Here is a 24,072-nt window from a genome sequence, read left to right on the forward strand (position 1 = left end):
CTTTGCTTTACATCATGGGAAAATCAAAAGAAATCAGCCAAGACCTCAGAAAAAGAATTGTAGACCTCCACAAGTCTGGTTCATCCTTGGGAGTAATTTCCAAACGCCTGAAGGTACCACGTTCATCTGTACAAACAATAGTACGCAAGTATAAACACCATGGGACCACGCAGCCGTCATACTGCTTAGGAAGGAGACGCGTTCTGTCTCCTAGAGATGAACGTACTTTGGTGCAAATCAATCCCAGAACAACAGCAAAGGACCTTGTGAAGATACTGGAGGAAACAGGTACAAAAGTATCTATATCCACAGTAAAACGAGTCCTATATCAACATAACCTGAAAGGCCGCTCAGCAAGGAAGAAGCCACTGCTCCAAAACCGCCATAAAAAAGCTAGACTACGGTTTGCAACTGCACATGGGGACAAAGATCGTACTTTTTCGAGAAATGTCCTCTGGTCGGATGAAACAAAAATAGAACTGTTTGGCCATAATGACCATCGTTATGTTTGGAGGAAAAAGGGGGACGCTTGCAAGCCGAAGAACATCTAGGATCTGTTTTCTCTTTTAGATCATAATGAATACTATTTTTTATGGATAAGGGGATCTGATCCTTGATCAGCCCTCTTACTCTGAAACACAGTGAAATACAGGCCAGGGTGTTCTAGAATCTCTAGAGTATGTTATCTATCTGCACTATACTTGCAATCTTATACCGGCAGCCAGAGACAGCTATGCATTATGCAAAGGTCCTTAAGTTGCCTTAGCTAGCCTAGCTAGCAGTCACAAGACTTGGGGCTAAAGGCACGCACATCCAGGCTGGAGTAAGCATGGTCAGCATAACAGAGCAGTTTCAAAGCCAAGCCAGCCAAATGTTAGCATGGCAAGATAGCACAAACAGATCTGGGACAAGGCTAGCCCAGCGCCACTGTGTCTGAAACTTCTCCAGAGAGATTTTCCAACTTGATCCGACAAAGGGGATCACCAAGTCCAACTCCAACGGTTGTACTGATTCTATCAGGGCTAGAGTTTGTCACAGCATCACATGGATCAGGAGATGAATGACATCGGTTTATCATTGGCGTGGAGAATTTGCATGTTGTCTCCCTGTCTTCCTGATTCAAGACCTCTGACTGTGACTGATCGCCAGGGCAGAGAGAGGTCTGACTGAGGAGGTGGAGGAGACAGGATGATAATGTAGTCATAAGAACATAAAACGTGTACTTACCATGACTGTGATGTGGTTGTCTCACCTAGCATTCCTTAAGATGAATACATTAACTGTGAGTTGCTCTGGATAAGAGCGTCTGCTAAATAACTAAAATGTCAAACTGAATAAGTCATAAGATCTTAATATCATGGTGCCCATCAGAACCAGGCAAGTACTCACAAGTAGCAGTGCTGATCTAGGATCAGAGTAGCACTGCTGGTCTAGAATCAGTTATCCCGTTTAGATTATAATGAATAAGATTATATGGACAGGAAGGACCTGATCCTAGATCAGCACTACTGCGAGACACTTTGTTAAGAAGGGCTCAGATCTCCTCTACTGTCACGCCCTGACCTAGAGAACTCTTGTTGGTTGGGTCAGGTTGTGAGTTTAGTTTGAGATCTATGTTATTGTATTTCTATGTTGGATCTAGTATTTTTTTCTTCTTATTCTTATTTTTTTTTTCTTGGGGGTAGATCAGCTTAATATTGCAGATAGATTGTAACTTCCATCAATGTAATTGTCTGCATCACTTCCAATCCCCATGTTTTTTTATATATACAGTGAGGGAAAAAAGTATTTGATCCCCTGCTGATTTTGTACGTTTGCCCACTGACAAAGAAATGATCAGTCTATAATTTTAATGGTAGGTTTATTTGAACAGTGAGAGACAGAATAACAACAAAACAAATCCAGAAAAAGGCATGTCAAAAATGTTATAAATTGATTTGCATTTTAATGAGGGAAATAAGTATTTGACCCCCTCTCAATCAGAAAGATTTCTGGCTCCCATGTGTCTTTTATACAGGTAACGAGCTGAGATTAGGAGCACACATAAAGGGAGTGCTCCAAATCTCAGCTTGTTACCTGTATAAAAGACACCTGTCCACAGAAGCAATCAATCAATCAGATTCCAAACTGTCCACCATGGCCAAGACCAAAGAGCTCTCCAAGGATGTCAGGGACAAGATTGTAGACCATCGCCAAGCAGCTTGGTGAGAAGGTGACAACAGATGGTGGATTATTCCCAAATGGAAGAAACACAAAATAACTGTCAATCTCCCTCGACCTGGGGCTCCATGCAAGATCTCACCTCGTGGAGTTGCAATGATCATGAGAACGGTGAGGAATCAGCCCAGAACTACACGGGAGGATCTTGTCAATGATCTCAAGGCAGCTGGGACCATTGTCACCAAGAAAACAATTGGTAACACACTACGCCGTGAAGGACTGAAATCCTACAGCGCCCGCAAGGTCCCCCTGCTCAAGAAAGCACATATACAGGCCCGTCTGAAGTTTGCCAATGAACATCTGAATGATTCAGAGGATAACTGGGTGAAAGTGTTGTGGTCAGATGAGACTAAAATCGAGCTCTTTGGCATCAACTCAACTCGCCGTGTTTGGAGGAGGAGGAATGCTGCCTATGACCCCAAGAACACCATCCCCACCGTCAAACATGGAGGTGGAAACATTATGCTTTGGGGGTGTTTTTCTGCTAAGGGGACAGGACAACTTCACCGCATCAAAGGGACGATGGACGGGGCAATGTACGAAAAATCTGTGGAGGGAGCTGAAGGTTCGAGTTGACAAACATCAGCCTCGAAACCTTAATGACTTGGAGAACATCTGCAAAGAGGAGTGGAACAAAATCCCTCCTGAGATGTGTGCAAACCTGGTGGCCAACTACAAGAAACGTCTGCCCTCTGTGATTGCCAACAAGGGTTTTGCCACCAAGTACTAAGTCATGTTTTGCAGAGGGGTCAAATACTTATTTCCCTCACTAAAATGCAAATCAATTTTTTACATTTTTGACATGCTTTTTTCTGGATTTTTTTGTTGTTATTCTGTCTCTCACTGTTCAAATAAATCTACCATTAAAATTATAGACTGATTATGTCTTAGTCAGTGGGCAAACGTACAAAATCAGCAGGGGATCAAATACTTTTTTCCCTCACTGTATACTCCCCTTTATTACTTTTCAACCCCGCCATCCTTTCCCTACTTGGGGTAAATTAGTGAACAACAATGCTTAGGCCTCTACTTCCAGCTTATACTTACTATCTACATTTTATGGACACAGTCAATTTTACAATAATTCTATTTTATTTGTTTTTGCTCCTGAACTTCTTCTACTCTCAACCTCTCCGATAATTTTTCATGATGTCCATCCGGTTTGCTTCTATATGCCATATCTTTCTAACTGTGCTCTTTCCCAAAAGCTCCCAACATACAACCTATATACTTATTATGGACACAGTATGCTTACATTATTAGTTATCTTGTTATTATTTGTTGTTATTTGTTATTAGTCCCATCCTTCAACTCCATTCAACACCTCCCATCTATTTCTTAACACCATCCATATAGGATTTCTATTTGCCATATATATTTCAACTGTACTGTGATGTTTTACAAAAGTTCTGAACCTTTCTATTCTCATTGCTTCTACAGATTGTGAATTGAAAATAAACATTTTTGCTAAAAGTATTATTGATCGATTGACTATGATTTTTCAGATCACCTAGTAATGCTATCTGCAAGGTTAGCTCCAAGTAAATATTGCAATCCTTTAGCCATTCCTGGACCTGTGTCCAAAAACAAGCTACAAATGGACAGAACCAAAACAAATGATCTAATGATTATGTCTCTTCACAGCAAAATCTGCAGAGCTGGGAAGATTGTATCCTCCATATAAATAACATTCTATTGGTAGCAAGAATTTTATATAATAATTTAAATTGAAAGATTAAAATTTTTGAATCCGGTGTCGTTTTGCATGTCAGTTCATAAACACTATGCCATGGGATCGGTACGTCAAAAATCTCTTCCCAACTATTTTGCAATCTATATGGGACGGCTGTCAATCCTTTGGTCCTTAAATGAAACTGATATACTTTTTTATTTATCACAGTTTTCCTTAACCAATTATGTTCTTTAATGCAAGGCCGACAGACAAGTTCCTTACTTTCTCCCCCTTCCACTTTCCTCTTCCATTTTTGCGGTAAGGCTGCAGTTATTTGGTTGTAATTTTGGGTAGAGCAGACATTTCCATATGTTGTTGTTAGCTGCATGTGCGACATAACTCCACCAGTCCTACCGATGATATCATTTATGAAGATTATACATTTTTTAAACATTTTGTCAAAAAATAAAGGTTTTTTGTCAATTAGTATATTTGAATTTAACCACAATATTTGTTGCATTATTTGTTCTGTCGTTTCTGGAGGATTAAATTGAAATTGCAACCAACTTTCTATGGCTTGTTTTAGAAATAGTGATATTTGGGAGATTATTTCCTTTTCAAATAACTGAAAATGAGCGGTTGTAATCTAAATAAAGGGAAAAAGGCCATTCTTGAACATTGGGTGAGACAGTCTTACTAATTTGCCTGAGAACCAGTTCGGATTTAAGTATAACTTTTGTATGACTGAAGCTTTTAGTGATAGGTCTAATGCTTTAATATTTAATAATTTCTGTCCTCCGAATTCATATTAATTATATAAATAGGCCCTTTAAATTCTGTCTGGCTTGCCGTTCCAAATAAAATTGAATATTTTTTTCTCATATAATTTAAAAAACAGTTCGCTAGGCGTAGGCAAGACCATAAGCAAATAGGTAAACTGGGATAATTTAATCAGGGTGATTTTTCCACAAATTGACAGGTATTTACCTTTCCATGGTAGCAAGATCTTATCTATTTTTGCTAACTTTCAATTAAAATTTATTGAAGTGAGATCATTTATTTCCTTTGGGATATGTATTCTGAATATATCCACATCACCATCAGACCATTTTATTGGTAAACTACATGGTAATGTAAAAATTGTATTTTTTAGTGATCCAATACGTAATATAGTACATTTGTCATAATTTGGTTGAAATCCAGAGAGATTAGAAAATGTATCTAGATCCTCTATGAGGCTGTGGAGGGATTCTAGTTGTGGATTTAAAAGAAAACATGAATCATCAGCGTACAATGACACCTTTGTTTTTAAGCCCTGGATTTCTAATCCTCTGATATTATTATTGGATCTGATTTTAATAGCTAACACCTCGATGGCCACAATAAGTAGCGTAGTGGGTAAGAGCGTTGTGCCAGTAACCGAAAGGTCTCTGGTTCTAATCCCCGAGCCGACTAGGTGAAAAATCTGTCGATGTGCCCTTAAGCAAGGCACTTAACCCTAATTGCTCCTGTAAGTCACTCTGGATAAGAGCGTCTGCTAAATGACTAAAATTTAAATGTAAATAGATATGCCGATAGTGGACAACCTTGTTTCACGCCTCTTGACAGTTTAAAACTTTCTGAGAAATAGCCATTATTTACTATTTTACACCTAGGGTTACTATACATGATTTTGACCCATTTTATAAGAGATTCTCCAAAATTGAAATGCTCCAGGCATTTATATATAAACCCCAGTCGTACTTTATCAAATGCCTTTTCGAAGTCTGCTATGAATAGCAGGCCTGGTTTCCCATATTTTCCATAGTGTTCTATTGTTTCCAATACTTGCCTTATATTATCTCCAATGTATCTTCCATGTAAAAAACCTGTCTGATTAGAATGAATAAAATCCGACAATACCTTTTTAATTCTATGCGCTATACATTTTGCTAGAATTTTGAAGTGTAAGGGTGTACGGGGCCTCCAATGTTTTTAATGGACTGGATCTTTATATTTTCCACTTGTATCCTGTTTCAGTAATAATGAGATCAGACCTTCTTCTTGAGTGTCAGATAATCTACCATTTACATAGGAGTGATTAAAACATGCTAATAACGGTCCTCTTAGTATATCAAAAAAGGTTTGGTGTACCTCGACTGGTATGCCATACAACCCTGGAGTTTTCCCGGATTAAAGTCTTTAATTGCATCCAGAAGTTCCTCTGTAATTTCACCTTCACATGAGTCTTTCTGTATGGCTGTTAATTTTACATTATCAATAGAAAAAAAATCTCTACAATTAGCTTCAGTTAGAGGAGATGGAGGCGACTGAAAAGAAAACATATGCTTAAAGTACCTTGTTTCCTCCTTCAAAATATCATTTGGTGAATCATGGGTGACTCCGTCAATTGTAACATCTAAAAATGTAAAATGTAAATGTAAATGTAACCAATTTCATTAAATTATTTTTGGTAGCATTCCTATGTTGAAGATTAAAAAATAATTTTGTGAATTTTTCCCCATATTCCATCCAGTTTGCTTTATTTTTATAATATATTACACTTGATCTTTCTTTAATAAGTTTATTTGTTGGATCTAGTATTTGTATTTCTATGTTTGGCCGGGTGTGATTCCCAATCAGAGGCAGCTGTCGCTCGTTGTCTCTGATTGGGGATCATACTTAAGTAGCCTGGTTGCCTACCTTAGTTGTGGGATCTTGTTTGTGTTCCTGTTAGGCTTGTTGTGAGTATAGCCCATAGGCCTTCACGTTACGTTGCTTTTGTTGTTTTGTCAAGTGTTTATCTTCATTAATAAATATGTACGCATACCACGCTGCACCTTGGTCTGACCCGTCCCTCAACGATCGTGACATCTACAGATGATTAGAAAGACTTGATAAAACGGTGAAACTTTGGACAAATAATATAATTGATTACACTGCAACAGTGAGTTCCTTAAGTGACCGTTCAGTAGCACTTTGACCCTGGCTAGACAGGGGTGTCTGACCTCTCACCTCTGTGCCCTCGTTGACCCTTGGAGGTCACATTGAGGTGGCTGGTCATGGTAGAGAGGAGAGGAAAGGAGGAAGGGAGTCAGACGGGAGGTGGAAGAGAGGGATGCACACAAGCACAAACACACACACACACACACATATCGTTCATGTATAATGCATTAGATACTCAGGCTGACGGTGTATAGCCTAAAGTAGCAGTTCATCCACAATGATGATATCAGATTACCCAGCGTTTCCACATGCATTCACACAGCAGGGGGATTGTCACTGAACACAGCAGCCATCAATCCCAGACAATTTGTCCCTTTCTTTTGGGTGAGTGGGTTTTTTGAGGGAAAGTAGGTGGGATGGCGCTCTGCTTTGCGCATTAGAGACATAGGTTGCCTGGGGGGGGGCGATCTGCTCTACAAATACTGGCTTTATGGGCCTGGTTAAAGAGCCAGAGTAACACGGAGAAGAGAACGCTCTCTCTCTCTTCTCTTCTTTTATCTTCTCTTCTTTTATCTTCTCTCTCTCTCTCTCTCTTCTCTATCTTCTCTCTCTTCTCTTTCTCTCTCTCTCTTCTCTCCTCTCGCTCTCTCCTCTCTATCTTCTCTCTCTCCTTTCTTTCTCTTCTCTCTCTCTTCTATCTCTCTCTTCTATCTCTCTTCTCTCTCTCTTCTCTCTCTCTTCTCTCTCACTATCTTCTCTCTCTCTCTTCTTTCTCTCTTCTCTTTCTATATTCTCTCTCTCTTCTATCACTCTTCTCTCTCTCTCTCTCTGAGCTTGGCTGTCTTGTGGTAGTGGTATCTATCGTCTGTTTTTTATTGATCTCTCTCTGTCCCCCTCTTGCTATCTCTCTCTCTATCTGTCTGTAATATATATCTCCTCTCTCTCGCTTTGTCACACTTTCTCTTTTCTCCCTTCTCTCTGTATCTACTCCATTTCTTTGTTTCTCCCCTCTCGCTTCACTGGGTGTACAAATCATTAGGAACACCTTCCTAATATTGAGTTGCACCCCCTTTTTGTAAATCCACTTCAATCAGTGTAGATGAAGGGGAGAAGACATGTTAAAGATGGATGAGACATGGGTTGTGTATATGTGCCATTCAGAGGGTGAATGCGCAAGACAAAAGATTTCAGTGCCTTTGAACAGGGTACGGTAGTAGGTGCCAGGCGCACCGGTTTGAGTGTGTCAAGAACTGCAACGCTGCTGGGTTTCCCGTGTGTATCAAGAATGGTCCACCACCCAAAGGACATTCATCCAACTTGACATAACTGTGGGAAGTATTGGAATCAACAGCGGCCAGCATCCTTGTGGAATGCTTTGAACACCTTGAAGAGTCCATGCCCCGATGAATTGAGGCTGTTCTGAGGGCAAAAGGGGGTGCAACTCAATATTAGGAAGGTGTTCCTAATGTTTTGTACACTCAGTGTGCTTCCCTCCACTCTGTTTCACTGTAGAAGTCAGTCAGAGACTTTGAGTGGGTCCACTCGGCCGTGAGAGGAAATGATCACACACTTATGAGATCCTCTTCCTCTGTCACCCATCTGCGTTTGGCTCTGATTGGCTGCTCGTCCGTGATAAGAAGCCACCGAGAGTCGACACCATCCCATCCTGACTTAATGGTCTATGGTATCTCTGTCACTTTGTCTTTACAGAGAGAGAAAACAAGACAAGTCAATATCTGTTGACAATGGAAGGAGAGAAGAGAAAGAGAAAGGAGGGAAAAAATCTGAATGGTAAAGCTGCTTATCTCTATGAATCAGCTAGGATTTGACATCCACTCTCCTCCCCCTCCACTCTCCTCCCCCTCCACTCTCCTCCCCCCTCCACTCTCCTCCCCCCTCCACTCCAAGCCATAGGATGGATAGAGAGAGAGAGCTGGCGAGGCGAATGCGCGGCGTAGAAAAGCACAATCTGCTACGGCTCTGGACGTGAAAATGACCTACATCCTGTGAGCCTGAGCATGCCTGCCTCTCTGCCTGCTTTCAAACAGGTAGTCGGCGGCTCATTTGTAAGAGCGCCGGTGTGTGAAAGGAGGAGGAGGTAGTGGAGGCTGTCCTCAGAGAGAGGTCTGGAGAGAAAGGTTGATGTACATGCTGCTGGTAAACGGAGGGATAAGTAGGATGGACTGGGGAGCCTCCTTATTGAATACAATAAATGTGTAAATGTCAGAGTGTCTCTGTATGATTTGCCACTGGGTGCTCAGTTCACATACAGTACAGTCAAACACGTATGTTATATGATACCTGTGTGTGTGTGTGTGTGTGTGTGTATGTGTGTGTGTGTGAAGGGGTTTGCATGTGGCCCAGGTATCTCTGTGGTACTAATTACCTCAAATGAGGAAGCAGACTATCTGAGAACTAATATTGGACGATGCACGATTTAGCAGATGTTTAGTGCTGGTGTGTGTGTGTGTTTGCCTGCCTGCTTTAGTGTGTGTGTGTGTGTGTGTGTGTGGAGGGGGGGAGGGGGGGAGGGGTCCAAGGTCCTGGCGGTTTGGTTGTAATTTATGGAGGAGTTTTCCTTTTGCCAGAGAGGAAGTCAAGAGCTCTCAGAAGTTTCATTCCAGTATACTGCTAGAGAAGGCAGAGAATTATGTGTTGATTTAGGAGTAGGTGGAACTGGAACTCTCTTTATTTTTTCTCTCTCTTTTCTCTCTCTCTTCTTTCTCTCTCTCTCTTCTTTCTCTCTCTCTCTTCTCTCACTCTATCTTCTCTCTCTCCTTTCTGTCTCTTCTCTCTCTCTCTTCTCTCTCTCTTTATCTCTTCTCTCTCTCTTCTCTCTCTCTATCTTCTCTCTCTCTTCTTTCTCTCTTCTCTTTCTATATTCTCTCTCTCTTCTCTCTCTCTTCTCTCTCACTATCTTCTCTCTCTCTCTTCTTTCTCTCTTCTCTTTCTATATTCTCTCTCTCTTCTATCACTCTTCTCTCTCTCTCTCTCTCTCTGAGCTTGGCTGTCTTGTGGTAGTGGTATCTATCGTCAGTTTTTTATTGATCTCTCTCTGTCCCCCTCTTGCTATCTCTCTCTCTATCTGTCTGTAATATATACAGTGGGGAAAAAAAGTATTTAGTCAGCCACCAATTGTGCAAGTTCTCCCACTTAAAAAGATGAGAGAGGCCTGTAATTTTCATCATAGGTACACGTCAACTATGACAGACAAAATGAGAAAAAAAAATCCAGAAAATCACGTTGTAGGATTTTTAATGAATTTATTGGCATATTATGGTGGAAAATAAGTATTTGGTCAATAACAAAAGTTTCTCAATACTTTGTTATATACCCTTTGTTGGCAATGACACAGGTCAAACGTTTTCTGTAAGTCTTCACAAGGTTTTCACACACTGTTGCTGGTATTTTGGCCCATTCCTCCATGCAGATCTCCTCTAGAGCAGTGATGTTTTGGGGCTGTCGCTGGGCAACACAGACTTTCAACTCCCTCCAAAGATTTTCTATGGGGTTGAGATCTGGAGACTGGCTAGGCCACTCCAGGACCTTGAAATGCTTCTTACGAAGCCACTCCTTCGTTGCCCGGGCGGTGTGTTTGGGATCATTGTCATGCTGAAAGACCCAGCCACGTTTCATCTTCAATGCCCTTACTGATGGAAGGAGGGTTTCACTCAAAATCTCACGATACATGGCCCCATTCATTCTTTCCTTTACACGGATCAGTCGTCCCTGGTCCCTTTGCAGAAAAACAGCCCCAAAGCATGATGTTTCCAACCCCATGCTTCACAGTAGGTATGGTGTTCTTTGGATGCAACTCAGCATTCTTTGTCCTCCAAACATGACGAGTTGAGTTTTTACCAAAAAGTTATATTTTGGTTTCATCTGACCATATGACATTCTCCCAATCCTCTTCTGGATCATCCAAATGCACTTCAGACGGGCCTGGACATGTACTGGCTTAAGCAGGGGGACACGTCTCGCACTGCAGGATTTGAGTCCCTGGCGGCGTAGTGTGTTACTGATGGTTGGCTTTGTTACTTTGGTCCCAGCTCTCTGCAGGTCATTCACTAGGTCCCCCCGTGTGGTTCTGGGATTTTTGCTCACCGTTCTTGTGATCATTTTGACCCCACGGGGTGAGATCTTGCGTGGAGCCCCAGATCGAGGGGAGATTATCAGTGGTCTTGTATGTCTTCCATTTCCTAATAATTGCTCCCACAGTTGATTTCTTCAAACCAAGCTGCTTACCTATTGCAGATTCAGTCTTCCCAGCCTGGTGCAGGTCTACAATTTTGTTTTTGGTGTCCTTTGACAGCTCTTTGGTCTTGGCCATTGTGAAGTTTGGAGTGTGACTGTTTGAGGTTGTGGACAGGTGTATTTTATACTGATAACAAGTTCAAACAGGTGCCATTAATACAGGTAACGAGTGGAGGACAGAGGAGCCTCTGAAAGAAGAAGTTACAGGTCTGTGAGAGCCAGAAATCTTGCTTGTTTGTAGGTGACCAAATACTTATTTTCCACCATAATTTGCAAATAAATTCATTAAAAAATCCTACAATGGGATTTTCTGGATTTTTTTTCCTCAATTTGTCTGTCATAGTTGACGTGTACCTATGATGAAAATTACAGGCCTCTCTCATCTTTTTAAGTGGGAGAACTTGCACAATTGGTGGCTGACTAAATACTTTTTTGCCCCACTGTATCTCCTCTCTCTCGCTTTGTCACACTCTCTCTTTTCTCCCTTCTCTCTGTATCTACTCCATTTCTTTGTTTCTCCCCTCTCGCTTCACTGGGTGTACAAATCATTAGGAACACCTTCCTAATATTGAGTTGCACCCCCTTTTTGTAAATCCACTTCAATCAGTGTAGATGAAGGGGAGAAGACATGTTAAAGATGGATGAGACATGGGTTGTGTATGTGTGCCATTCAGAGGGTGAATGCGCAAGACAAAAGATTTCAGTGCCTTTGAACAGGGTACGGTAGTAGGTGCCAGGCGCACCGGTTTGAGTGTGTCAAGAACTGCAACGCTGCTGGGTTTCCCGTGTGTATCAAGAATGGTCCACCACCCAAAGGACATTCATCCAACTTGACATACCGTGAGGGAAAAAAGTATTTGATCCCCTGCTGATTTTGTACGTTTGCCCACTGACAAAGAAATGATCAGTCTATAATTTTAATGGTAGGTTTATTTGAACAGTGAGAGACAGAATAACAACAAAAAAATCCAGAAAAACGCATGTTAAAAATGTTATAAATTGATTTGCATTTTAATGAGGGAAATAATTATTTGACCCCTCTGCAAAACATGACTTAGTACTTGGTGGCAAAACCCTTGTTGGCAATCACAGAGGTCAGATGTTTCTTGTAGTTGGCCACCAGGTTTGCACACATCTCAGGAGGGATTTTGTCCCACTCCTCTTTGCAAATCTTCTCCAAGTCAATAAGGTTTCGAGGCTGATGTTTGGCAACTCGGACATTCAGCTCCCTCCACAGATTTTCTATGGGATTAAGGTCTGGAGACTGGCTAGGCCACTCCAGGACCTTAATGTGCTTCTTCTTGAGCCACTCCTTTGTTGCGTTGGCCGTGTGTTTTGGGTCACTGTCATGCTGGAATACCCATCCACGACCCATTTTCAATGCCCTGGCTGAGGGAAGGAGGTTCTCACCCGGTATATGGCCCTGTCCATCGTCCCTTTGATGCGGTGAAGTTGTCCTGTCCCCTTAGCAGAAAAACACCCCCAAAGCATAATGTTTCCACCTCCATGTTTGACGGTGGGGATGGTGTTCTTGGGGTCATAGGCAGCATTCCTCCTCCTCCAAACACAGCGAGTTGAGTTGATGCCAAAGAGCTCGATTTTGGTCTCATCTGACCACAACACTTTCACCCAGTTCTCCTCTGAATCATTCAGATGTTAATTGGCAACCTTCAGACGGGCATGTATATGTGCTTTCTTGAGCTGGGGGACCTTGCAAGCGCTGTAGGATTTCAGTCCTTCACGGCGTAGTGTGTTACCAATTGTTTTCTTGGTGACAATGGTCCCAGCTGCCTTGAGATCATTGACAAGATCCTCCCGTGTAGTTCTGGGCTGATTCCTCACCGTTCTCATGATCATTGCAACTCCACGAGGTGAGATCTTGCATGGAGCCCCAGGCCGAAGGAGATTGACAGTTCTTTTGTGTTTCTTCCATTTGCGAATAATCGCACCAACTGTTGTCACCTTCTCACCAAGCTGCTTGGCGATGGTCTTGTAGCCCATTCCAGCCTTGTGTAGGTCTACAATCTTGTCCCTGACATCGTTGGAGAGCTCTTTGGTCTTGGCCATGGTGGAGAGATTGAAATCTGATTGATTGATTGCTTCTGTGGACAGGTGTCTTTTATACAGGTAACAAACTGAGATTAGGAGCACTCCCTTTAAGAGTGTGCTCCTAATCTCAGCTCGTTACCTGTATAAAAGACACCTGGGAGCCAGAAATCGTTCTCATTGAGAGGGGGTCAAATACTTATTTCCCTCATTAAAATGCAAATCAATTTATAACATTTTTGACATGCGTTTTTCTGGATTTTTTTGTTGTTATTCTGTCTCTCACTGTTCCAATAAACCTACCATTAAAATTATAGACTGATCATTTCTTTGTCAGTGGGCAAACGTACAAAATCAGCAGGGGATCAAATACTTTTTTCCCTCACTGTAACTGTGGGAAGTATTGGAATCAACAGCGGCCAGCATCCTTGTGGAACGCTTTCAACACCTTGTAGAGTCCATGCCCCGATGAATTGAGGCTGTTCTGTGGGCAAAAGGGGGTGGCGGGGGGGTCCAAGGTCCTGGCGGTTTGGTTGTAATTTATGGAGGAGTTTTCCTTTTGCCAGAGAGGAAGTCAAGAGCTCTCAGAAGTTTCATTCCAGTATACTGCTAGAGAAGGCAGAGAATTATGTGATGATTTAGGAGTAGGTGGAACTGGAACTTGTCCCTTACCACAGATCCAGGGTCAGATTATTTTCCATCCCCCTAATGGTTAGGTTTAGGATTGGGGTTACACTAATTTGATCCTAGATCTGTGGTTTTGTCAGCCTTGTGTGTTGATTTACATCACACTAGCTATCACTTCTTAATCCATGGGATTGTCTGACTAGTGACTATGTGTGTAAGTGATTGTATCGTAATCCCATACTTACAGATCTCTACATATATATTCTCTCTCTCTCTCTCTCTCTCTCTCTCTCTCTCTCTCTCTCTCTCTCTCTCTCTCTCTCTCTCTCTCTCTCTCTCTCTCTCTCTCTTTCTCTTTCTCACAGTACCTGAAGACCTCTCCTTGGAAGAGAGAGATGAGCTGTCAAACATACGACGCAGGAAAAAAGAGCTACTGGATGACATTGAGGTGAGTCAAGAAAATGAAAATAAATATAAAGATTTTATATTTTTATAAAGATATCACTTGATATGATATGACATTATGTGGGTGGTTAAAATGTTACTTTGACTCTAACGACTTACATTGAGTCTGTTTAAGTTGATTTATAATGCACTGCTAAAACAACTACAGTTCAGTGGTGAATTCAACCCAGCTAATTCTCCCTCTAATCCTCTTGGCAGCGGTTGAAGTTTGAGATTGCGGAGGTGATGACTGAGATCGAGCAGCTAACCTGCGTGGGGGAGAGGTGAGTAACACCCCACCCCCCTCATCAACACCCCTCTCCTCTTCTAGCTCGTCTCCTCTCCTCTCCAATTCATCCAGCCACACACCTGTCCCAGTGTGTGTTAATAATCCATCTTTGTTTGTGGAGCTGAGCCGTCCCCTCGGCCAAAACATTTGCTAAACGCCCCACAAACGCTCCTATTCAGGGACTGACAACTGATTGGCTGTTCAGGGCTCATTGGTGAAGAGGTGGAGAGAACGTGTGTTAGTGTGGATTTAGCCTTTGTGTGTCTCCGGTGCAGCTGGGGAATGGGTCAAGCTATTTTGGGAACACAGGGAGTACACAGTATACACACATGCAATAATGCAAACACACAACACACACACAAAGAAAGAGGCATAAGGTTTTCATAATTTTTTCAGTTAGTAGGTGCAACAAACTGCAATCCAAATGGAAAGATAAGTCAAAGATAATTGTTTTAAGAGGATTTATACATTCTCATATTCATAGCTGACTCAGAACAATAATAACTGAATCCACCTGAATTTCTCCTGAACCCACCCCTATGTAAACTAACAGTGTAAACTCACCACCACAAATACTGTAGAAAATACACAAACCTGACAGTTGACTTGGTGAACAAATACAGGCGTCAGTTGTTGATAATGCCACACCTGTTCTAGAGAACTGATGGATCTCTCTGCTCTGTCCAATCACAGTAAAACAACCCAAAGAAATAAACAGATCGCCATGGGAAGGAAGAAGTTCAACATGGACCCCAAAAAGGTTTGTCTAAAGTCCATGCTAAATACATTTTATACCTTTATTTAACTAGGCAAATTTTTATTTACAATGACGGCCTACACCGGCCAAACCCGGATGACGCTGGGCCAATTGTGCGCTGCCCTATGGGACTCCCAATCACGGCCGGTTGTGATACAGCCTGGAATCGAACCAGGGGGTCTGTAGCGACTCCTCAAGCACTGAGATGCAGTGCCTTAGACCACTGCGCCACTCGGGAGCCCTACTTGCACTGACGTTAATCTGGTGTTATTGACTTATTTATTGAATGTTTTATGATACCTATAAAAATAGATATTAACTTAGATGTGTACCTGTTATGCCTCCTTTATCAATGTAGAAAAGCTTAAACTATAAGCCATGGCCATCCCATCGAAGATGTTATCTGGTTGTGTTGTGTTATCTGTATAAATTACTTATAGTAACGCCTCCTAGCTCTTCTTCAGGTCAATACAGATAACCGTGTGTGTGTGTGTGTGTGTGTGTGTGTGTGTGTGTGTGTGTGTGTGTGTGTGTGTGTGTGTGTGTGTGTGTGTGTGTAGGTGTAGCTTGGAGTGCTAACCAAACTGTGTGTGTCTTCCAGGGGATCCAGTTTCTGTTGGAGAACGACCTTCTTCAGCACACTCCTGAGGACGTATCCCAGTTCCTCTACAAAGGAGAGGGCCTCAACAAAACTGTCATAGGGGACTACTTAGGAGAGAGGTAACACACTGCTCTAACCTCCTCTGTTTTCATCTCTCTCTCTCTCTCTCTCTCTCTCTCTCTCTCTCTCTCTCTCTCTCTCTCTCTCTCTCTCTCTCTCTCGCTCGCTCGCTCGCTCTCCATCTTTTCCCCTCTACCTCTCTTTCTCCCTCACTCCCCATCTCACTTGCTCCCTTCACCCTTCTCCCCCTCCCTTTCTCTTTCCTACACTCTGTCCATCTCTCAGTGAGATTTCTCCCTTTGTGCGTGTATAAGCCCGGGCATAAAGCCTCAGGAAATGGATTGTCTGGATTTACGGAGCACAGCGGCGATAGTAGACAGGGGGCCATGCCAGTAAAACTGCCTGGCTACATTTGTTTCTTATCTCCGACATGTGGGACACCTCGCAGGGATGTGACTGTCAAAACAACCTGTGTAGCAACAGACAGAGCAGAGCAGTCTGGCTCTGTGGCTGGGATAGAAAAGTCCTCTGAACACAGCAACATATTGTATGTTAACAAGTTGGTTGTATGCGATTTTTGTAACACAAACAAATAGCAATTTATTACTACCCACAGTGTTGTCCTATTGTATAATGGTTTGATAGAGTCATAATCTAGAGAGGGGGTGGAGGTGGGTTTAAAAAGGGCCTCTCCCCTAACAGACCTTTCAGTTACTAGAGGGATTGAAATAAACGTTGCTTATAGTTCCATTTTGGCAGTGCTAGACTGATCTTGACTAACACTGAATACCAGACATTTCCTGACCTGAATCTGAGAACCTGACATACTGTACGTTCCTCATCTCTCCCAGGGACGACTTCAACCTCAAGGTCTTGCAGGCGTTCGTAGACCTTCATGAATTTGCAGATCTCAACCTCGTACAGGCTTTACGGTGAGCTGTCTCTGCATATTACTGTACCAAGATTCCCAGCAGTTCAATCACATGTTTTAAATATTATAGTAGTATTTATTATTGATCATGTGCAGTCAATACGCTTTATGATGATGTCCTGCTTTCAAGACACTTTTGGAGCCTTTCTCATTGGTTTTCCTGTGTTCTCTCTGTATCGCACGCTCTCTCGCTCTCTCGCACGCTCTCTCGCTCTCTCTCTCCCTCTCTGTCTCTCTCTCACTTTCTCTCCTCACATCTCTGTTTCTGTCTCTGTCTCTGTCTCTCCCTCACTCTCCCTCTCTCTCTCTCTCTCGCTCTTTCTCTCTGCCGGTGCAGACAGTTTCTGTGGAGTTTCAGACTGCCTGGTGAGGCTCAGAAGATCGATCGTATGATGGAGGCCTTCGCCTCGCGGTACTGCTCCTGCAACCCCGGTGTCTTCCAATCCACAGGTACACACACACACACTGGTCGTACTCTGTCGTAAAGGGGAGCGCTAGACCGCCCCTGCCTTAGATCAATGTGTCAGTCTCCCTGTCGCTCTACTTTATAGCTCCACTCCAGAACTCTCTGGTCCTAAAACCAGTCTTTGTTGTATAGTAAATGTTTTACATGCTATACGTCTTTAGATGGAATGGAGTCGCTCTATAAAACCTCTACAATACCCAACCCAACCCTACATTTACATTTATTTTTGTGGAAAAGCAAGTCTTGAATTGCTATTACTAATAAAAAATAAAAATAAACGTATACTCACTTGACTCTCTGTCTGATGACTTAATGCATCACTGGCCATTGTTGCTGACAGACCGGCGGTTCATTGTTGCTGTGTCATCACTACTGGCATGGCTCCTCTAATAATGACTTTGATCACTGGTCAATAACAGAGGGTCATTAGTGACTAGTGAGGTATGCTCTGGCCATACGTTGTCTCTGTCCCCTCCATCATCTCTGTCCCCTACCATCATCTCTGTCCCTTACCATCATCTCTGTCCCCTACCATCATCTCTGTCCCCTACCATCATCTCTGTCCCCTACCATCATCTCTGTCCCCTACCATCATCAATGTCCCCTACCATCATCTCTGTCCCCTACCATCATCAATGTCCCCTACCATCATCAATGTCCCCTACCATCATCAATGTCCCCTACCATCATCTCTGTCCCCTACCATCATCAATGTCCCCTACCATCATCTCTGTCCCCTACCATCATCTCTGTCCCCTACCATCATCTCTGTCCCCTACCATCATCAGTGTCCCCTACCATCATCAATGTCCCCTACCATCATCTCTGTCCCCTACCATCATCAATGTCCCCTACCATCATCTCTGTCCCCTACCATCATCAATGTCCCCTACCATCATCAGTGTCCCCTACCATCATCTCTGTCCCCTACCATCATCTCTGTCCCCTACCATCATCTCTGTCCCCTACCATCATCTATGTCCCCTACCATCATCAATGTCCCCTACCATCATCAATGTCCCCTACCATCATCTCTGTCCCCTACCATCATCTCTGTCCCCTACCATCATCAATGTCCCCTACCATCATCTCTGTCCCCTACCATCATCAATGTCCCCTACCATCATCTCTGTCCCCTACCATCATCTCTGTCCCCTACCATCATCTCTGCCCCCTACCATCGTCAATTTCCCGTTCTATCCAAGGTCCTGCTCAGAATTTTCAGATATAAATATATTGTGTAGAAGAAATATAATTGTGTCTGTCCATAGGGGATCATGTCAGGTCTATATGTGTAATTTCTATCTGCAATGTTCTGTCCCTCTCCCCTACATCTCCTTAAACAACCAGAGGCCTGTTACAGAACATTCAGATAGAAATTTATTGTCTAGAACATATATGATATTGTGTCTCATGTACCACAGAGTACATGCCAAGTCAGCTCTATGTTATATCTGCAGTGTTGTGTCCCCTGTCCCAGTAACCAGTGGAGGGTTGATGAATGATGTGTGGGCTTGGCCTCATGAATATGGATGTGTTGCAGTGGTGACACACGCAGACTTAGTTATAGCTGCTTCTGCTGGGTCCCTCTGGGGACTGGTGCTCTGACACACACCGGGTTAAAAAGGCCAGGGGTTATAGAACAGAGTGGGGTGGTGTGTGTGTGGCGGGGGTGGGGATAGTGGGTGGTAGAGTAATGACTGCAAAGTCATAGCGGCATGGGTGGGGAAGTGTTTGTGAGCACACACACTCACCGACCCCCCCCCACACACACACAATCCCTCCCTCCCAACCCCTCCTCCCACACACACTTATCACCTCCTCTCTCTGCTGTCCTCCCCAGACACGTGTTATGTCCTGTCCTTCGCCGTCATCATGTTGAACACCAGCCTTCACAACCCCAACGTCAGAGACAAGCCACCCGTAGAGAGATTCATCTCCATGAACAGAGGCATCAACGAGGGAGGAGACCTACCAGAGGACCTACTCAGGGTGAGAGTGAATGTTTGGTGTGTGGGGGGTTGGGTATGGTTGATGACTGTGTGTGTGTCTGTGTTTGTGTGTGTACTATGTCATGTAGAAGCTTTACTCTCTTCTATCAAGGGTGATACTGTAGCAAAATGCTAGCTCATCTAATGTGCTCTTCTTTCAAGCCAGTAATGCTAATGATGAACATATCATCTAACAAGCTCAGAGAGATAATCACACAGCCTTCAGCTCAACCGCAGTTCAAAAGGGCACACACATAACACTTCTTGCAGTTGGCTTGTTGTTCCTTTCTCTCCCAACAGTTCTCAAAGTTGTAACTCAGATTGTCAAATGTGTCCCAGTGTTTAGCATCCAGTTTCAGACCCAACGAATGAGCACAGCATCCGACACTTTTCTTTTCTAAGAACTCCTTAATAGAATCTTGTTCCGTCATGTTTTATGCACTGTTGATTTAGTGATGGACCGGGATGGCTGTTAGAAGATGCAGGGGGAGAGGGGTGGGTGTGGGTGTTCATTTGCAAGTGTTATGAGCTGAACACTATTGCTTTCCACCCCCTTTTCCCCATCACCATTACCCTCTCTCTCTCTCTCTCTCTCTCTCTCTCTCTCTCTCTCTCTCTCTCTCTCTCTCTCTCTCTCTCTCTCTATCTATCTCTATCTCTATCTATCTCTATCTCTCTCTCACTCTCTCTATCCCCCTCTTCCCCCCCTCTTTCCCAATGCTTTTCCCCTCTCCCCTTCTCTCTCTCCCCATCACTCCCTCCTCATCCCTCTCTCTCTCATCTCCAGAATCTCTATGAGAGCATTAAGAGTGAACCCTTTAAGATCCCAGAGGATGATGGGAACGACCTGACTCACACGTTCTTCAACCCAGACAGAGAAGGATGGCTGCTCAAACTGGGTTAGTAGAGATGAGAATGCAGTCCCATACTAAGAATGCCTGCATGACACCCACCTCTCTGTTCCAATATCTCCACTAGCATACCACTTATAATGTAGCAATGTATTGTAGATGCATTCTAAGTGCTATGCTATTGCTATGCACGGTTTTTGGTTCCTCTTACACCAATCTCCTGCTATGAACCAGTACATTATTTCACTGGCTGACCCTTGCAGCTAAAATCCAGATTTAGCTGTAGACTGTAATGTTGCAGTCACTCAAGCAATGTGTTCTGCTGCATGACTCACGTCTTGTTGATACAATATGAACAGGGTTCAGTGTTCTCACGCAGTGGGCTGTTATGTGTAGTGTTGTCTATTTTAAACCTCCGGATTCAAGGTTTTCAGGATGTTGAAGATTCAGGAATAAATATTTCACAATCTTTGGCCAGTTTAAAGTATATTTGAGCAGGATTTTATATAAATGGTTGTATGTTGATGTTGAAGTTGAATGAATCACCATGGTAAATCAACATGATAAGGTGCATTTGAGGTCACAACTGTTAGTAACATTAAACTGTATGACCCAGAGACAGGTAGCAATGTCTCTCTACATGCTGTCAAGCTGACCTGTTACCATGGTTGCAGCATTAATTGAGGGAGCGGTCATCATCAGCTCTCCCACAATGCATTGCTCACAAAATAACCAGGGGCTGTGGAACTGACGGGTGTCATAGCAACACTCAAAGACACTCATTTTTTTGTTTTATATTATACCGAGCTCTCTCCTTCCTAAATATAGTAGTGCAGTTTCCCACATTTTTACCCTCTAATCACATTTTTCTCTATTGTTTCTCTCCCATGTTTTTTAATGTTTTTATTTGTTTACATGGGGTTTTGATTGTCATCCCTTGCCTCCCCTTCCTCCTCCCAACATTATCTCGGTGTGATATCTTTTTATTTTTGTATTTTTTATTTCCACCATATGTTTTTTTCCCTAGCATATATATACAGTGGGGGAAAAAAGTATTTAGTCAGCCACCAATTGTGCAAGTTCTCCCACTTAAAAAGATGAGAGAGGCCTGTAATTTTCATCATAGGTACACGTCAGCTATGAAAGACAAAATGAGAAAACAAATCCAGAAAATCACATTGTAGGATTTTTTATGAATTTATTTGCAAATTATGGTGGAAAATAAGTATTTGGTCAATAACAAAAAGTTTCTCAATACTTTGTTATATACCCTTTGTTGGCAATGACACAGGGCAAACGTTTTCTGTAAGTCTTCACAAGGTTTTCACACACTGTTGCTGGTATTTTGGCCCATTCCTCCATGCAGATCTCCTCTAGAGCAGTGATGTTTTGGGGCTGTCGCTGGGCAACACGGACTTTCAACTCCCTCCAAAGATTTTCTATGGGGTTGAGATCTGGAGACTGGCTAGGCCACTCCAGGACCTTGAAATGCTTCTTACGAAGCCACTCCTTCATTGCCCGGGCGGTGTGTTTGGGATCATTGTCATGCTGAAAGACCCAGCCACGTTTCATCTTCAATGCCCTTGCTGATGGAAGGAGGTTTTCACTCAAAATCTCACGATACATGGCCCCATTCATTCTTTCCTTTACACGGATCAGTCGTCCTGGTCCCTTTGCAGAAAAACAGCCCCAAAGCATGATGTTTCCACCCCCATGCTTCACAGTAGGTATGGTGTTCTTTGGATGCAACTCAGCATTCTTTGTCCTCCAAACACGACGAGTTGAGTTTTTACCAAAAAGTTATATTTTGGTTTCATCTGACCATATGACATTCTCCCAGTCCTCTTCTGGATCATCCAAATGCACTCTAGCAAACTTCAGATGGGCCTGGACATGTACTGGCTTAAGCAGGGGGACACGTCTGTTACTGCAGGATTTGAGTCCCTGGCGGCGTAGTGTGTTACTGATGGTAGGCTTTGTTACTTTGGTCCCAGCTCTCTGCAGGTCATTCACTAGGTCCCCCGTGTGGTTCTGGGATTTTTGCTCACCGTTCTTGTGATCATTTTGACCCCACGGGGTGAGATCTTGCGTGGAGCCCCAGATCGAGGGAGATTATCAGTGGTCTTGTATGTCTTCCATTTCCTAATAATTGCTCCCACAGTTGATTTCTTCAAACCAAGCTGCTTACCTATTGCAGATTCAGTCTTTCCAGCCTGGTGCAGGTCTACAATTTTGTTTCTGGTGTCCTTTGACAGCTCTTTGGTCTTGGCCATAGTGGAGTTTGGAGTGTGACTGTTTGAGGTTGTGGACAGGTGTCTTTTATACTGATAACAAGTTCAAACAGGTGCCATTAATACAGGTAACGAGTGGAGGACAGAGGAGCCTCTTAAAGAAGAAGTTACAGGTCTGTGAGAGCCAGAAATCTTGCTTGTTTGTAGGTGACCAAATACTTATTTTCCACCATAATTTGCAAATAAATTCATTAAAAATCCTACAATGTGATTTTCTGGATTTTATTTTCTCAATTTGTCTGTCATAGTTGATGTGTACCTATAATGAAAAGTACAGGCCTCTCTCATCTTTTTAAGTGGGAGAACTTGCACAATTGGTGGCTGACTAAATACTTTTTTCCCCCACTGTATATATATATATATATATATATATATATATATATATATATATATATACACATACATACATACATACATACATACATACATACATACATACATACATACATACATACATACATACATACATACATACATACATACATACATACATACATACATACATACATACATACATACATACATACATATATACACATACACATACATATAAATAACATTCTATTGATAGCAAGAATTATATATAATAATTGCGTATACACTACCATAAACACTATGCCATGGGATCGGTACATCAAAAATCTCTTCCCAACAATTTTGCAATCTATATGGGACGGCTGTCAATCCTTTGGTCCTTAAATTAAACTTTGTTTTATTTATCACAGTTTTCTTTAACCAATTATGTTCTTTAATGCAAGGCTGACAGACAAGTTCCTTACTTTTTCCCCCACTTTCCTCTTCCATTTTTGCGGTAATGCTGCAATTATTTGGTTGTAATTTTGGGTAGAGCAGACATGTTTTTGTTAGCTGCATGTGCGACATAACTCCACCAGTCCTACTGATGATGTAATTTACGAAGATTATACCTTTAAAAAAAACAGAAATGTCAAAAAATTACGGTTTTTTATCAATTAGTATATTTGAGTTTAACCACAATATTTGTTGCATTATTTGTTCTGTCGTTTCTGGAGGATTAAATTGAAATTGCAACCAACTTTCAATGGTTTGTTTTAGAAATAGTGATATTTGGGAGATTATTTCCTTTTCAAATAACTTAAAGTGAGAGGTTGTAATCTGAATAAAGGGGAAAAGGCCATTCTTGAACATTGGGTGAGACAATCTTACTAATTTGCTAGAGAACCAGTTCGGATTTAAGTATAACTTTTGTATGACTGAAGCTTTATAATGATAGGTCTAATGCTTTAATATTTAATAATTTCTGTCCTCCAAATTCATATTCATTATAAAAATAGGCCCGTTTAATTTTGTCTGGCTTGCCGTTCCAAATAAAATTGAATATTTTTTTCTCATATAATTTAAAAAACTGTTTGCTAGGCGTAGGCAAGACCATAAGCAAATAGGTAAACTGGGATAATACTAAAGAGTTAATCAGGGTGATTTTTCCACAAATTGACAGGTATTTACCTTTACATGGTAGCAAGATCTTATCTACTTTTGCTAACTTTCTATAAAAATGTATTGGAGTGAGATTATTTATTTCATTTGGGATATGTATTCCGAGTATATCCACATCACCATCAGACCATTTTATTGGTAAACTACATGGCAATGTAAAAATTATATTTT

General features: G+C 42.2%; 1 protein-coding gene across 1 annotated transcript in view; it reads left to right on the forward strand.

Moving 5' to 3' along the window:
- The window catches only part of LOC121551380 (cytohesin-3), a 56,706-nt gene that overhangs the window by 21,465 nt on the left and 11,169 nt on the right, over positions 1–24,072 (forward strand). Inside the window, exons 2-9 of the mRNA XM_041864001.2 lie at positions 14,110–14,192; positions 14,408–14,472; positions 15,171–15,237; positions 15,836–15,954; positions 16,747–16,827; positions 17,164–17,276; positions 19,136–19,284; positions 20,071–20,182. Coding sequence (XP_041719935.1) covers positions 14,110–14,192; positions 14,408–14,472; positions 15,171–15,237; positions 15,836–15,954; positions 16,747–16,827; positions 17,164–17,276; positions 19,136–19,284; positions 20,071–20,182 — 789 coding nt within the window. The remainder of the gene's footprint in view (positions 1–14,109; positions 14,193–14,407; positions 14,473–15,170; positions 15,238–15,835; positions 15,955–16,746; positions 16,828–17,163; positions 17,277–19,135; positions 19,285–20,070; positions 20,183–24,072) is intronic.

Source organism: Coregonus clupeaformis, chromosome 35, assembly GCF_020615455.1.
Source record: "Coregonus clupeaformis isolate EN_2021a chromosome 35, ASM2061545v1, whole genome shotgun sequence".
Taxonomy (NCBI): domain Eukaryota; kingdom Metazoa; phylum Chordata; class Actinopteri; order Salmoniformes; family Salmonidae; genus Coregonus; species Coregonus clupeaformis.